At 38.5% G+C, this 12,867-nt stretch overlaps 1 protein-coding gene across 3 annotated transcripts in view; it reads left to right on the forward strand.

The window, feature by feature from the left end:
- Positions 1-12,867, forward strand: part of VPS41 (VPS41 subunit of HOPS complex) — a 118,085-nt gene that overhangs the window by 22,968 nt on the left and 82,250 nt on the right. For all 3 annotated transcript variants that reach the window (XM_084280152.1, XM_084280153.1, XM_084280154.1), the window contains exon 4: positions 1,834-1,911. In XM_084280152.1, coding sequence (XP_084136278.1) covers positions 1,834-1,911 — 78 coding nt within the window. The remainder of the gene's footprint in view (positions 1-1,833; positions 1,912-12,867) is intronic.

Below are 12,867 nucleotides of genomic sequence, written 5' to 3' on the forward strand. Positions count from 1 at the left end.
TGTTTGTTACCTTTTTTTCCTAAGCCTCAGGTAAATTTTGAAAGCCAGGGGATGAACAGGATTTTTTTTCTTTAAGGATGTGCACAGGCACAGCTTTAACTATGGTGTCACAAAGAGTGACAATACAGGAAAGCTGTTTAAGTGTCCTGGCACTTTTAGTTTTTCAGCAAACTAGATACACTATTTATGAGAAGGATCAATATTGTTAGAAGCCAGATACTGGAGTCTTTTAGGAATAGGTCTCTTAGAACTTGAAAATGAAGCTGGGTTATAGGTTTTGTAGAGGTGTTTTCTGTTTTGTTCTGTGAGGGATTTCTAGTTTGCGGGTTTTTTGGGGATTTTTTTTCTTCCCTGTAAGAGCAGGAAAGCCCTGCTAAAGAGTCATCATTAGCACAATTACACAGTACTATCTAAAATACGCCTCTGATTAAAGCAGTTTAACTTCACTGGGAATTCTGAAAATCAGTATTCAGACTAATTTTCCCTGAGAGTTATTTTTTTCTCTTTTCACCGCTAAAGCATCATATTTTCACCAGGCTTGCTGTCTGCACTGGATGACTAATCGTCATGGCACCTGGTGCATTCAAGCAGGCCTGTGCAGTGGAATAGTCATACCTAGTTATGTCTGCACACCTGATGTTTTATTAACCAGTATTGATTTTTTTACCCGGGGGACTTTTTTCTTCCTGAAAAAAGGCAACCTTGCAGGAGTGAAAGGCATTGCAGGGGATGAATTTCTAATGAACCCCTTCTTTCCCTTTTTGACTCCTTTTAATGTAGCTTCATATTTTAAGTGTCTGGACTGAAATTTCATTTTAAGCAATTCCATTTTGATAAATCCTTTTAAACCTTGACTTTCTGTAAGGTTATTTTTTAAAGATTGTGCTGCCTGACTGACATGCTTAGCAGTGCCTGTAAATTTGAGCATTTCATTATAGGTTGCAATGAAGCATGCTCACATGCAGTGAAATACAGAGAATTGAGGAGCCTAGACTATTTGAGTAATGCTGAAAGGAGGAGGGGGAATAAAAGAAACCTCTGTCATAAATCAAATAGTACCAAAGTTCTTCCTTTTCTGTTTAGATGTAGTTCACATGGTTCAATTAACAGCAGATCTCTCTGAATCAATTCCCTTCTTGTTTGTATCGAAACAAGTTTGTGATAGCATGTGTTTGTGTGGAGATTTCTTTATTTTGCTACTACTTTTTACAATGAACCTCCTGAGATTTGTGAGGAAAAGTGTATGTGCCTTGAGAGGGTTCAGTGGAGAAGCATTGCTACATGAAGGAAAGCAAACCCAGTGGTTATCTGTGAGCTTGAAAGTAGTGTCAGAGACCTTCTATAATTCAGCAGTATTTTACCAGTGGCCTTTTGCTGTGTTTGAATGTTTTGCTTTTATGTTAACGATGAAGGAAAATTATAAATAAAGCCCAAAGGAAACCATTAAGATTGAAACAAAGATGCAGAAAGGATAGAGGAACTATTTCAGGTCAGTATTGGTCTTTGCTTTCACGCTGCATTTTTAATTTGCTGCCACAGTCCATCAGGCAGTGTGTATGGACTGCAGACACACCATTAGTTGTCAGTGGATGAGGGTCCTCATGACTCATTCTGACAGCTAACTTGCACTATCATAGTAATATAGGCTTGAAGCCCTGTTTTATTCGTTAGGTGCCCTTAAAACAAGCTTTGTCTACAGAAGATGGTATTTTGGGGTTTTTTATTGGTTTTTTCCTCCTGTGCTGCTAAGCATTAATCTGCATTCATTTAGGATCGCTGTAGTTTGGGTTGCAGTGTCTTTGTGTTTATATAATTGGTCTCTCTCTTTTACAGTTCTTGGCACTGGGAACGCATTATGGGAAAGTTTATTTACTTGATGTCCAGGGGAACATCACACAGAAGTTTGATGTCGTAAGTATGGCATTATTCAGAACACATCTACTGGGATGTAAAAAACGCTGTGATGTACGCAGCAATAAATACATTAACGCTCTTGATAAACCTGAAATTTTGCTAATGTGTTTCCTGAACTCCCTCCCCATAATGTTAGAGGCACTGTGTGGTCCTTGCAAAAAAACTGTTGCGCTGAATGGTTTTGTGATAAGCACATCTCAGTTTACATATAATAAACTTTCTTCTTGAAGACAGAAGAGAAAATACATATTTATGATTGTAAATGGTTATTATTAATTATGTAACCGAGAGGCTCATGACTTCCATAAAGCATGAGCCCTGCTCATTAGGTGATTATTGTTAGTTGTTAGTGTGTGCGCTATCATCTTATCTAGTTGCCACAAGTAATTGAAAATTGATTGATTGCCTTGCTGGTTCAGTTTATCTACTGGAAATATATAACACTGATATTTTATGTGAATGTTTTAAAGCTTGGACTCTTAAGGGATTGTATTGATTGAAGGAGAAGCAGCAGATGCTTTCCTTATTGTGGTTCCTGATATTAGAGGATGAATGAAATACTAAATTTAAAGCTTTGTTATAGAATATTAAATGTTCAATTGTTGATATTTGTGGATTATTTTTTGTTTTGCTTTATAATGTCTCATTTTCAAATTCTCTGTCTTGCACAGAAGGTGGGAGGGAGAGAATTAGCATTTTTTTTCCCCTCCTGGCATTGTCACAAAATCTAGTAGCCAAGCTACTGTTTTTTCATAGCAATGTCAGCACTTGTCAGAGTATCCATCACAAGATGTTGGCATGTTTGCAAGGAGAACATATGTTCTAAAGCTGACACAGCTAGCTGCATGGGAGGGGAGAAAGGTTTTGTTTATATTTTTGAAAAATCTAATTATGCAGTTGTGCAAGGGTGATGAGGGAAGTCACAGCCAAAACCTAGGCTTCTAGGCACAACCTTCAGAGGAAATCATATATAGCAGTGGTCAGATTGACAATGACCTTACTGGATATTAATGAAATTCAAGCTAATGATGATGTTTTGTTTCTTTTAACTTTGTGCGTTCATCAACCCCACAGAAGAGGTGCTGTTCGCACTTCAAAAGAGGAAAAATGTTGGTGTTTCCCTTATGGTTTTGGTTACTTTACATGTACGCTACTTGTTCAAGGTAATTTCTTTCTCTCTGAGGTAATCTGTTTGGGGCAGGCTGAATTAAAGTGTAAGTGAATTCTTCTCTTCCATCTTTGCAGTTAAAGGCTGACTCAAAGACTCACTCAAATGAAATGGAGGTTTTCTATTGGAGTTCTTTATTGAGTTGGGCGTTATACGTCTTAGACTTGTATTTTTTCCACTCTGTGTCAGATGTCTGTAAGAGTTCATTTATAGAACTGCTCTTTTTTTTTCCCCTAAGTCTATTGCCAATGCCCTGTTCTCCCACACCAGTCCACAAAGATGAAATCCTCCTTATGGCACTGCCTAGGTGTAGAGCAAGGAACGAAGGGACCTCTTTTCCACTAAATATAATAAACCAAAATCCCTGCATCCTCTTTATACCTGTCCACCCAATTCTGCTTTTTTCTTTGCTTTTCCTTAATAAAAAGCCCTTCCAGTGCCTGTTGGGGCAGGTGGTTGAGTTAAGAAGTTAAGGTTGGGCTATATAATCCACTTTCTGCTCTACCCTGCTTACTTGCTTATCTATTTTCCAAACTTAGTCTGCTTCAGGATGAAGATTTTTGTGCCATGTCTTCTTACAGAGATGGCAATGATTTCTTTTTACGCTATTGTTTGAGTACAAACTGCTTTTTGAGATGGAGAATAGGAAAAAGAAGTGTTTCATGGGCTCTATTCTTAATGTTTCTGTCTCTCTTTGTAACGTACGTGTCTCCAGTCAACAGATAAATTATATCATGGATCAGGTGGAAAGGCTGCTTCTTTTTTTCATCTTTTATAGCTTGAAGAAAAATTATTTTGATCTAGGACCACTTGTCTCTAAAGGAAAAGTTTTCCAAAGAACTACTGAGTGCTGTAGAACAGAATAGGCTGCCTATGTGAGAAACAAAGCAGCTCTTGGATATTCTTGAATGCTTAAACAGGGAAGTTTCCTTAATGAATGTTGTCAGCTGTTGAGCCCTTAGAGTATTCTGATCTGGCGTCTTTATGTCAGTTTATCTTCCTTCTAACCAGAACTTTTCAAGATCTCTGCAGGCTAGAGGCATGTCAAAACGTCTGGTGGGGGTCTTCTTTCCCTTCCGTCCTACCATATTTAATGTCTCTCTTGAGCAGTTTGCCATGAGGCAAATCCCAAAGGAAACCTAATCCTTTCTTGAGAGGAAAGCAAGAAACTTCCTGATGTCCTGTGAGTGCAAAGCATTCCTTGCAAATGTGCAGGGGTGAAGAGCGTTATCAACTAGTGATACTTTGGTTCTTCGTTGGGTGCAAAATGAGCAAATTCTTTCTGAGGAGTGTTTCCACTGGTGGAATTGTGGATATGGCTTTACCTTGAAGTTGTAAATAGGAGAAGTATCTGTTGTTACTGATTACTGGAAATTAGTAGTGTATAAAAATTGTTCCAAGTAAATAAGTAAATAAGTCTCTTATTAAGGAGCAAGCAATAGTACCACTGACGTATTTTAATTGTTTGCATTAAACAGTGTATCTGAGGAGTCACTTTCAGATACATTTCTTTGTGAAAGAATCTTTTTTGCAGATATTTTCTGTCTTGTGAAATGACAGAAATTAATAGTAAGGGTAGCAATGAGAAGCCCTTTATCTGGAAGAAATCAGTTATGTAATTCAAGGGATTCTTCTGCATCTGAGTCTTTATCTGTATTGTCCAGGTGTTTGGCCCTTTTTTTTTTTTTTAGCCAAGTTAGGGACTAAAAATAAATTTTCTGGACATCTAAGTCTGTTAAATGTGTAGTAGAGAAAACAAACCATACATAGGAAACTTTACAAGTCACTAGATTTGAAATAGTGTCAGTTAGTGAAATAAGAATGGAGAGAGATATTTTTATTTTAACCTTTTAAAAATATTTTAATGACAAGTTCATATTAAATATATCTAGGAAATACCATTGTTGCTTCAGTGGTCCTCTTGATTTATGTTTTTCTTTCCTAATCTCAGGTAAACACAGTAATATAAATGCACTTGGAAATTGAAGAATTAAGAATTTTGGTTTTATAACAAATCACTTATTTTCCATATTGTCTTACATCTTTATTTGAGCCAAACTATAAACCAGAAATAGATACTAATCTCAGAGGATTTGCAGCATAATTACTTAATCATGTCTCCAGCTTCTATAAACTGGAGAGAGAAGGCTTACAGGTATGTTGCATAGTCTCCAAAATGGCTAATTTTTGAATGATGGCCCTCACATGGAAGACTGAATACATTTAACTTTTTTAATGGCTAAAATCATCTGTAAGAAACGCTATAAATATAAAACCTGACATCCCTAGAAGTTCTGCTGTTGTAGCGTGCTTTTTTTTGTAATGTCCGTACTAGTATCATAGAATCACCCAGGTTAGAAGAGCCTTTTAACATTGCTGAGTCCAACAGCAGCCTAACCCTGCTTAGTCCACCTCCAGACCATGTTCCCAAGCACAACATCTACACGCCTTTTAAATACCTCCAGGGACAGTGACTCCACCACTTTTCTGGGCAGCCTATTCCAATACTTGACTACCCTTTCAGTAAAGAAATTATCCCTGATCTCTAACCTAAATCCCCCCTGGTGCAATTTGAAACCATTTCCTCCGGTCCTATTTCTTACATGAAAGAAGGCATGAGCCCCCACCTCTCTACACCCTCCTTACAAGTAGTTGTAGAGAGCAATAATGTCTTCCCTCAGCCTCCTGTTCTTAAGACTAAAAAGCCCTAGTTCCCTCACCCGCTTCTTACAGGACATGTGCTCCAAAACCTTCACCGGTAGGGTGAAATAGGGCATTGTTGCCCTACTCTAGAAATGCTCCAGCATTAAAATGTCCTTGTATTGAGGGGCCCACAGTACTCAATGTGTGGCCTCACCAGAGCTGAGTATAATGGAACAATCACAGAATTGTAGGGGTTGAAAGGGACCTCAAGAGATCAAGTCCAAACCCCCCACTGCCAAAGCAGGTTCCCTAGGACAGGTCGCACAGGTAGGCATCCAGATGGGTCTTGAATATGTCCAGAGAAGGAGACTCCACAACCCCCCTGGGCAGCCTGTCCCAGTGCTCTGTCACTTTCACTGTGAAAAAGTTTTGCTGCATATTGGTGCGTGCTTCCTGTGTTGCAGCTTCACTTACCTACTTGTCTCGCTATACAGGCCGGGATGCTATTGGTTGGCTTGACCACCTGAGCACACAGCTGGCTCGTGTTCAGGCAGCTGTCCACTAACATGCCAAGGTCCTTTTCCTTCAGGGAGCTCTCCAGCCACTCTGCCCCAAGCCTGTAGTATTGCTTGGGGTTATTGTGACCACAGTGCAGGACCCAGCGCTTGGCCTTGTTGAACTCCATGAAGTTGGCCTCTGCCCATTGATCCAGCCTGTCTAGGTCCCTCTTCAGAGTCTTCCTGCCTTTCAGCAAATTGACACTCTCACACAATTTGGTGTTGTCTGCAAACTTAATGAGGGTTCACTCACTCCCCTCAAAAAACAGTGTGGGTATCCTAGTTACAAACAGGCCCTAGTGCTGCAAAGACTTAATCGTGTACTCTGCTTTGACCTGTAAATATTCACAGGAGTTTCTGTGAAACTAATGTAGACATCTTAAAAGTCTTTTCAGAAGAGTGCCTTGCTCTCTTCCTGCTCTTAAAAGCACTAATATCTTATGTTGGATACTGTGACAGGTGGACAATTAGTCTTTTCAGGTTTGCAACTCCTCTTGTCAATAGCAGTGGAAATATGTCATTTGAAACTGGTGTGTGAGACTTCTTGTTGGGGGAGAATTCAGAGGCAGGAGTTTTGGGGCTTTGGCCTTTGACGGTGATGGTACATGGGCAGCCACACTCATGCTCTCACATGATGCCTTTCCTCTTTGACATGTGTTTTTAGCTACTGCCAGTGTGGCTGTCTTTGATAATGTCAGCTGCCTAAGATTAACTGATACGCATCCTCAAATACCATATGTTTGACAAACTGGTATTCTCTTGTATTAGGGTTCAGTGCATTGAGTGAGATAGAATGTGTCAAATGCACTGAAAATTATTACTGAAAGGCACCGAGGGGAGGGGGGAAAAGCCTGCTAATGCCACTGACAAAGGATGATGCAGGACTGATTCACAGCATGTTAATTCCGGATGCCTCTCCATCTTTCTTTTCTTTTTAGGCTGTCTAAAATTTATTAATATAATTATTACCTCAACTGACATCTTGTGGATTAAGGACTTGTTAGATATAAAGAAAGCTGTATAAACATGTTTAGTTAAGTAACAAATCAAAAACCTTTCAAAGGGCAAGAAAACCTGTCCCCATTCTGGTCTTCTAATAAACATCAAGCTTAAAACAGAAATGGTAAGAAGTCTTGGCTGGTGACAGTGGTATTCTCTGAGAAGGGGAAACGACTCCTCTTTTACAAGTAGGGGGGATTTAAATGTTTAATGCTTTGGAGGTATTTCAGAGGTGATGCATGAGCCTAGAAAACAATTTAAATAGTGTCTTAAAACCTCTGTTAGTACAAAGAAATTGAAGCATGCAACATTTGTGAGCTATTCAAGACTGCTGGAATTTGAGAAAGAATGAAACTTTTAAGTAGAAGCCTCTTCTTGCAGCGTTTTTTTACCATGTGTTTCTTTCCAGGCCTCACTTTTTTTTTTTAATAGTTGTCTCATAGCACTAAACATTTCTTTATGTTTTTTCAATTGGAGTGGCAGGAATCCAAAATGACTAGGGCATCTCTGCTACCTTGAAAAATTAAAGGGAAGTTTCTTCTGTGGTGGTATTTTTGCCCTTGGGTATATTAAAGTTACAGCGCTTGCCAGCCTCCAGAGGAAGTGTGTTGCTTGCTTGAAGGTCAGTCAGTGGCTTGTTGATTTTGCTGGTAACTCAGCAGGTTGCAAACCAAATCTCAGAGGTTTTTGTGAACTTGAGGTGCTTTGGAAAGAATTTAATTGCTAACAAGAAAAGCATATGTCTAATGAAGAAACAGCTGTTGTTAAGCAATAAATGCTGGTGCTGGAACTGATGTGGAGCCTGCTAACTGCTGTGAGAGATAATGTAGCATCTTTCAATGGGGAAGGTAACTTTTTGCATTGGATTTTATAATGAAGAAGTTACTTTGAATGGAACTTTACACAAGAGTTTAAGACTAAGATGATATAAGTGTCACTTACTTTGACAGTCTACTTAAAATTCCCTGTTTATTACTTTAACTACATCATTTTAGTTGTCACTGTCAGACTATGAAAGAAGTCTTAGTCGGGAAATGAAATGAAGCAACGGAATTTAGAGTAGAGATCTGGGTAGCTGTGTGTTAGTATTTGCAGGGTGTCACTGCACCTGTTAAATTCGAAGCTGAAATCCTCTGTTTAGTACAAATCCAAGTGAGTTGCTCTAAATATAGGCTTCAGAAGACAAACTAACAATTCAGGTTTTGATAGGAGCAAGTGTCTATGCAGGGAACGGGTTTCCTTCTGCTCCATGGGACCTACCACCCAAATGGGTGGTGCAGTCTTATGGCTTAAATGCTTTAAATTAACCCCTAGCTCTGCCCAGTAGAAAAAATGGAGAAAAGTTACATCCGTTGGGATTTTGCTCTTAAGACTTGGGTGTCTACACCCGATTTAATAGCCCTTCTGCTTTTGTCTACCCTTCTCTTCATTTTAACTGCAGATGATGTGGAAATCCAGAGGTGTTTATAGTAGTTATGGGAGTAACTCAGATGGCCTTTTGTGTCTGGCCTTTTGGGTGTTCCAAAGGTTTGGCAAGTGTGTCTTATGTTGTTTGTTCTGGTATTGTGTTTATTATGAACTGGAGTGTTTCCAATTAGAACGTTGGAACTATTGAAGATTATGACCCTTCTTTGTCAGGAGTCATGGTGTACCTGGATCTGTCACTGGCTAAGTGAGGTAGCTTGCCTAGACTGGCAAAAATTGTGGTGTCAGGGACGATACTCCACAGATCTAGAAAAAAATTCATGCCTGGTACGACTGAAATAAAAAAAACCCCAAAACTCTCATAGTGTTTTGCACATCATCTTTGTATCCACTATATCTAACTTATGAAGGGAGTGTTGCTTAAACTTTTTATTTAAAAAAATCAAATAGATGTGGAAGGCATTTGTTATTATTAGAAATGTTGCTTGGAGTATGGATGAAATATGGGAGTTTTAAACAGTTGTAGTACCATGTATGGTTAATTCTTATAACCTCAAAACTGAGGAAAGCATGACCATTTCATTCAGTGATTCTTTCAAGCTTGTGGCTTGCAATAGCTCTGGAGCTTAGTGCAGAATACTGTTAAAATTGTAACTGGATGTGTGGGTTCAGCTACAGAAGTTCTTGTGTGGTCCAGCCACTTGTTTCTTGAATGGTGCTAGCTTATAAAAGTCAAATATATGCTTGTTCAGTCATGATCAGTAATGTGTATGTAGTAGATTAAATTTATTTCAGTTAAAGACTGTGTACTTTATCAGCTATTACTCGGACTGCAGGTGTTTCTGCCTTCTCTTTTCAGCATTTCACCTGTGGCTCTCCTGTCCATGTACCTTCTTTTGAGAAATATGTCAGCCCCATCTTTTGACTGAATGATCTTTCTACAGCTTCCTTATTCTACAAACACATATTGGATTTCCTCTATTTGTTTGACATAGAAGCATGGAAGAAGTTCTGCTTTTGTTCTCCAGTATAAATCCCTTTTCTAGAGAGTGGGTATCCTGCAGCCTGTCAGTTTAATTTCATTACCAAATCTAAATCTAAAGGTACTATGTTTAAAGTACCTTAGCAGTCCTTTTTAATGCCACTGATTCCAGTAACAGTTTGTTAATGTCAACTCTTAATGAGGTAAAGGGCTGTGACTGGATACTGTTTTGTAGCAATCATCCAGACATAGGAAATAGTTCAGTTTCTCTTGATTTGTATGGACTCATTGTATTGTGCATATTTTTCAAAGGTTCTATTGTATTCTGTGTATTTTCTCAAAAAAAAAAAAATAGAAAATTTCACTTCTTCAAAATTCTAGGGGGAAGAATATCATGCCCTTTCACTGACCGACAGCACTGCATTAAATACTAAAGCAGTAATGCCCTTCATGTTTAGCAAAGTTTTCATTGTGGTTTTTATTCTTTTTTCACCAGACCTTGTAGGTTCTCTGATTTTGTGAAAGGTCAAGTAGGAGAATTATAGTAAGGTCCTCGAAGTGAATTCACATGTCATTTTCAAACAGTTTTTGAATGAAACTATTTGTGACATTATGCAGAAACATTAAGATCATCAAAGCAATTTTTCTTTTTTTTTTCTTTTTTTCTTCTACCTCACTATTCAGGTTTGGTAACATTTGCTGTTTGAATACATAGTGTATGCAACCATTACTCATAATTTCTTTAAAAAATGCCCTCTGAACCATAATTTGACAACATTATTAGGCAACAAAGTTTATTTTGCTAATTTCAAAGATGTTTTAAACAGCCATACAGTATATTGTTTTTATCTCTCATTTAAGCAAAAGTTTACTTTCTAGACTGTAATTGTCTCTTAAAGGAAAGCTTCAAAAGGCTCACAGTAAATTTCAAACTACTGTTTAATAAAGAACATACTTCTCTGGGCCTTCCAGAGGCTTAGTCCTTGACTAAGACGAGATGCTGTTAGTTTGTCTTATACTACTTGTTGGTGTTTGAAGAGCTACAGATTCTCACCATCAGGGATGTCCCTGACCTGCTAGGAGCTTTCTGGTTGACCAGGTGATGTTAACTAGCATGAGACATACGTCCAGTGATACTGCATCCGTTTTTCAGTCATCTCAGAAGCATTTTGTGCCACATCTGTCTCATGCCCCCTTGAAATATTCTTACTGATAAGTAGCTGGACTGCTGGGCTAAGTTGCTCTAGAGGTTTTATTAGCAGCAATGGAACAGCTAGTTTCAGGTAGCAGTGATGAAATCTTCATAAAAGACTGATAACACAAACGTGTGTTTTCTAAACCCTAGCAACCTTTAAAAGCAGAGGGAGGATTTGGAAAGGTTTAATTCCATAGAAGCTGGGATGCTGCTGATTCCTAGAGCTGTTTTCCTTTCAAATGGCATATTATACCTGGATGGCATTTTCCTGTATACAGAAGGCAGGCACTTACGTGCACACACACACAAAATAATAGCAGTTTGCTTGTCAGAATTATTCAGGGTTCTGGCATTAATAAAATATTATTTGCATTAGAAAATGTTTTCCTTGTTAGAAAGTACAAAGCAACTGAGTTCTGGAGGACAATGTTTTTTATACAAGTTGACATTAATGATAGAGCTGCAGCCCTTTGTTTCCATTAACAATAAAAATGCAGTGCTATTAAAAACACAGCATGACATAACAGGAGCATAATATGATGAACAAAACACGAAGGCAAAACTAAGTATTTTTTCCCATAGGGAGTAAGAGATTGTTGATAAGGAACTTGGTAAATCTAGTAAAGATGCTGCTTTGAAGGATGAGACTTAATTTGTTTGAAGAGACATAATGGCATGTGTAGCAATTGTTTGTTGCTCTCTGGATGGAATGCTAAACATGGACAGTCCAGATTTGTCCAGACTTGGGTGTTAATGGCCTCACAGTGGCTGCTGACAGTTGTAGCTACTTTGAAGCTGGCTGTCTCCACTGTGATGCTGTTGAGAAAGGTAGTTCCACTCAGTGTCCCCTGACACAGCGAAATAAAAGACATTTCAGAAATCGTTATTTTGGTATTGGAAGGTTCACCACTGTAACCCTAACTGGCTGCTAATTGAAGTCTGTGGTTGCTGCAGGTCTCAGCAGTTTTGAAGACAGGAGCTGTGCACACTGTAAAGGCGGAAGCATTAATGTATCTGTTTGCTTTTTGGATCTACTTTAAATATATTTTATTATAAGCAATCATGTCTATGCTTCACTGGTATTGAAATAGAGCCTCTTTGTATGTAAATGCATTGAGGAAGTTGCACAGGATCAATTAATCTTCAGATTTATCTTTTCCTATCTTACTGTCACAGTGAGGATATTGCATACAGTATGCCATTTACAGTAAGTTACAGTTCACTTCATGATCCATATTTCCTACTTGTGTGAGTATTCTCTTCCATCTTCCACCATCTTTTGGATTTGCACATCTTTTTTTAGGATTCTGTCAAGAATCAGACACCCAGCGTTGATATTCATTGAGTATCTGATGGGTTTTTGAGACTTTCCCAGACAATATAATTGCAAATAAAGGAAGTTACAGAGTGGTGTCCAAAGAGAATACAACGCTTTTACAAAGCAGGAAGTGTGTTTGTTATTGAGTGGAGTTCTGATTAATGCCAATCTATACTAGTGTTGGTAACTGAACATTTACATGGAAAATGTCAGTTTAGCTCTTTAGCCTATAGGCTGAACTTCAGCATTGTTATTTAGGCATGCCAGGAATATGACTAGTTATGTCATTTTTCATCCAGGAAAGGGAATTCCTTTCCTTACACTCTTTCTGTCTGATTTACCTAGGTGAGAGATGTTTTCACTGATTTCAGTGGCTATCAGGTTGAGATCACTGTAGTGGAATGGTTGACAGGCTAAAATAATTAGGGAAAATACTTAGTGCAGTTTTTCTTGGCAGGAGCTGATAGAAGAAAGAAAACTACGTAGTTGTGGGAAAAATAATGGCTACATAATGGAACATATGGAGAAGCAGTGATGCTAGGCTCCATGTGGTCATGTCCTTTGTCCTCTCAGTTAGGTCAGGGAGGGGCATGAGCATTACGGCTGTTGTGAAAACCTTCCTGGGAATGATGTTGGCTCAGCAATGCATGACCCCTGAAAAAAAAT

This window comes from Gallinula chloropus (assembly GCF_964237585.1).
Source record: "Gallinula chloropus genome assembly, chromosome: 2".
Lineage (NCBI taxonomy): Eukaryota > Metazoa > Chordata > Aves > Gruiformes > Rallidae > Gallinula > Gallinula chloropus.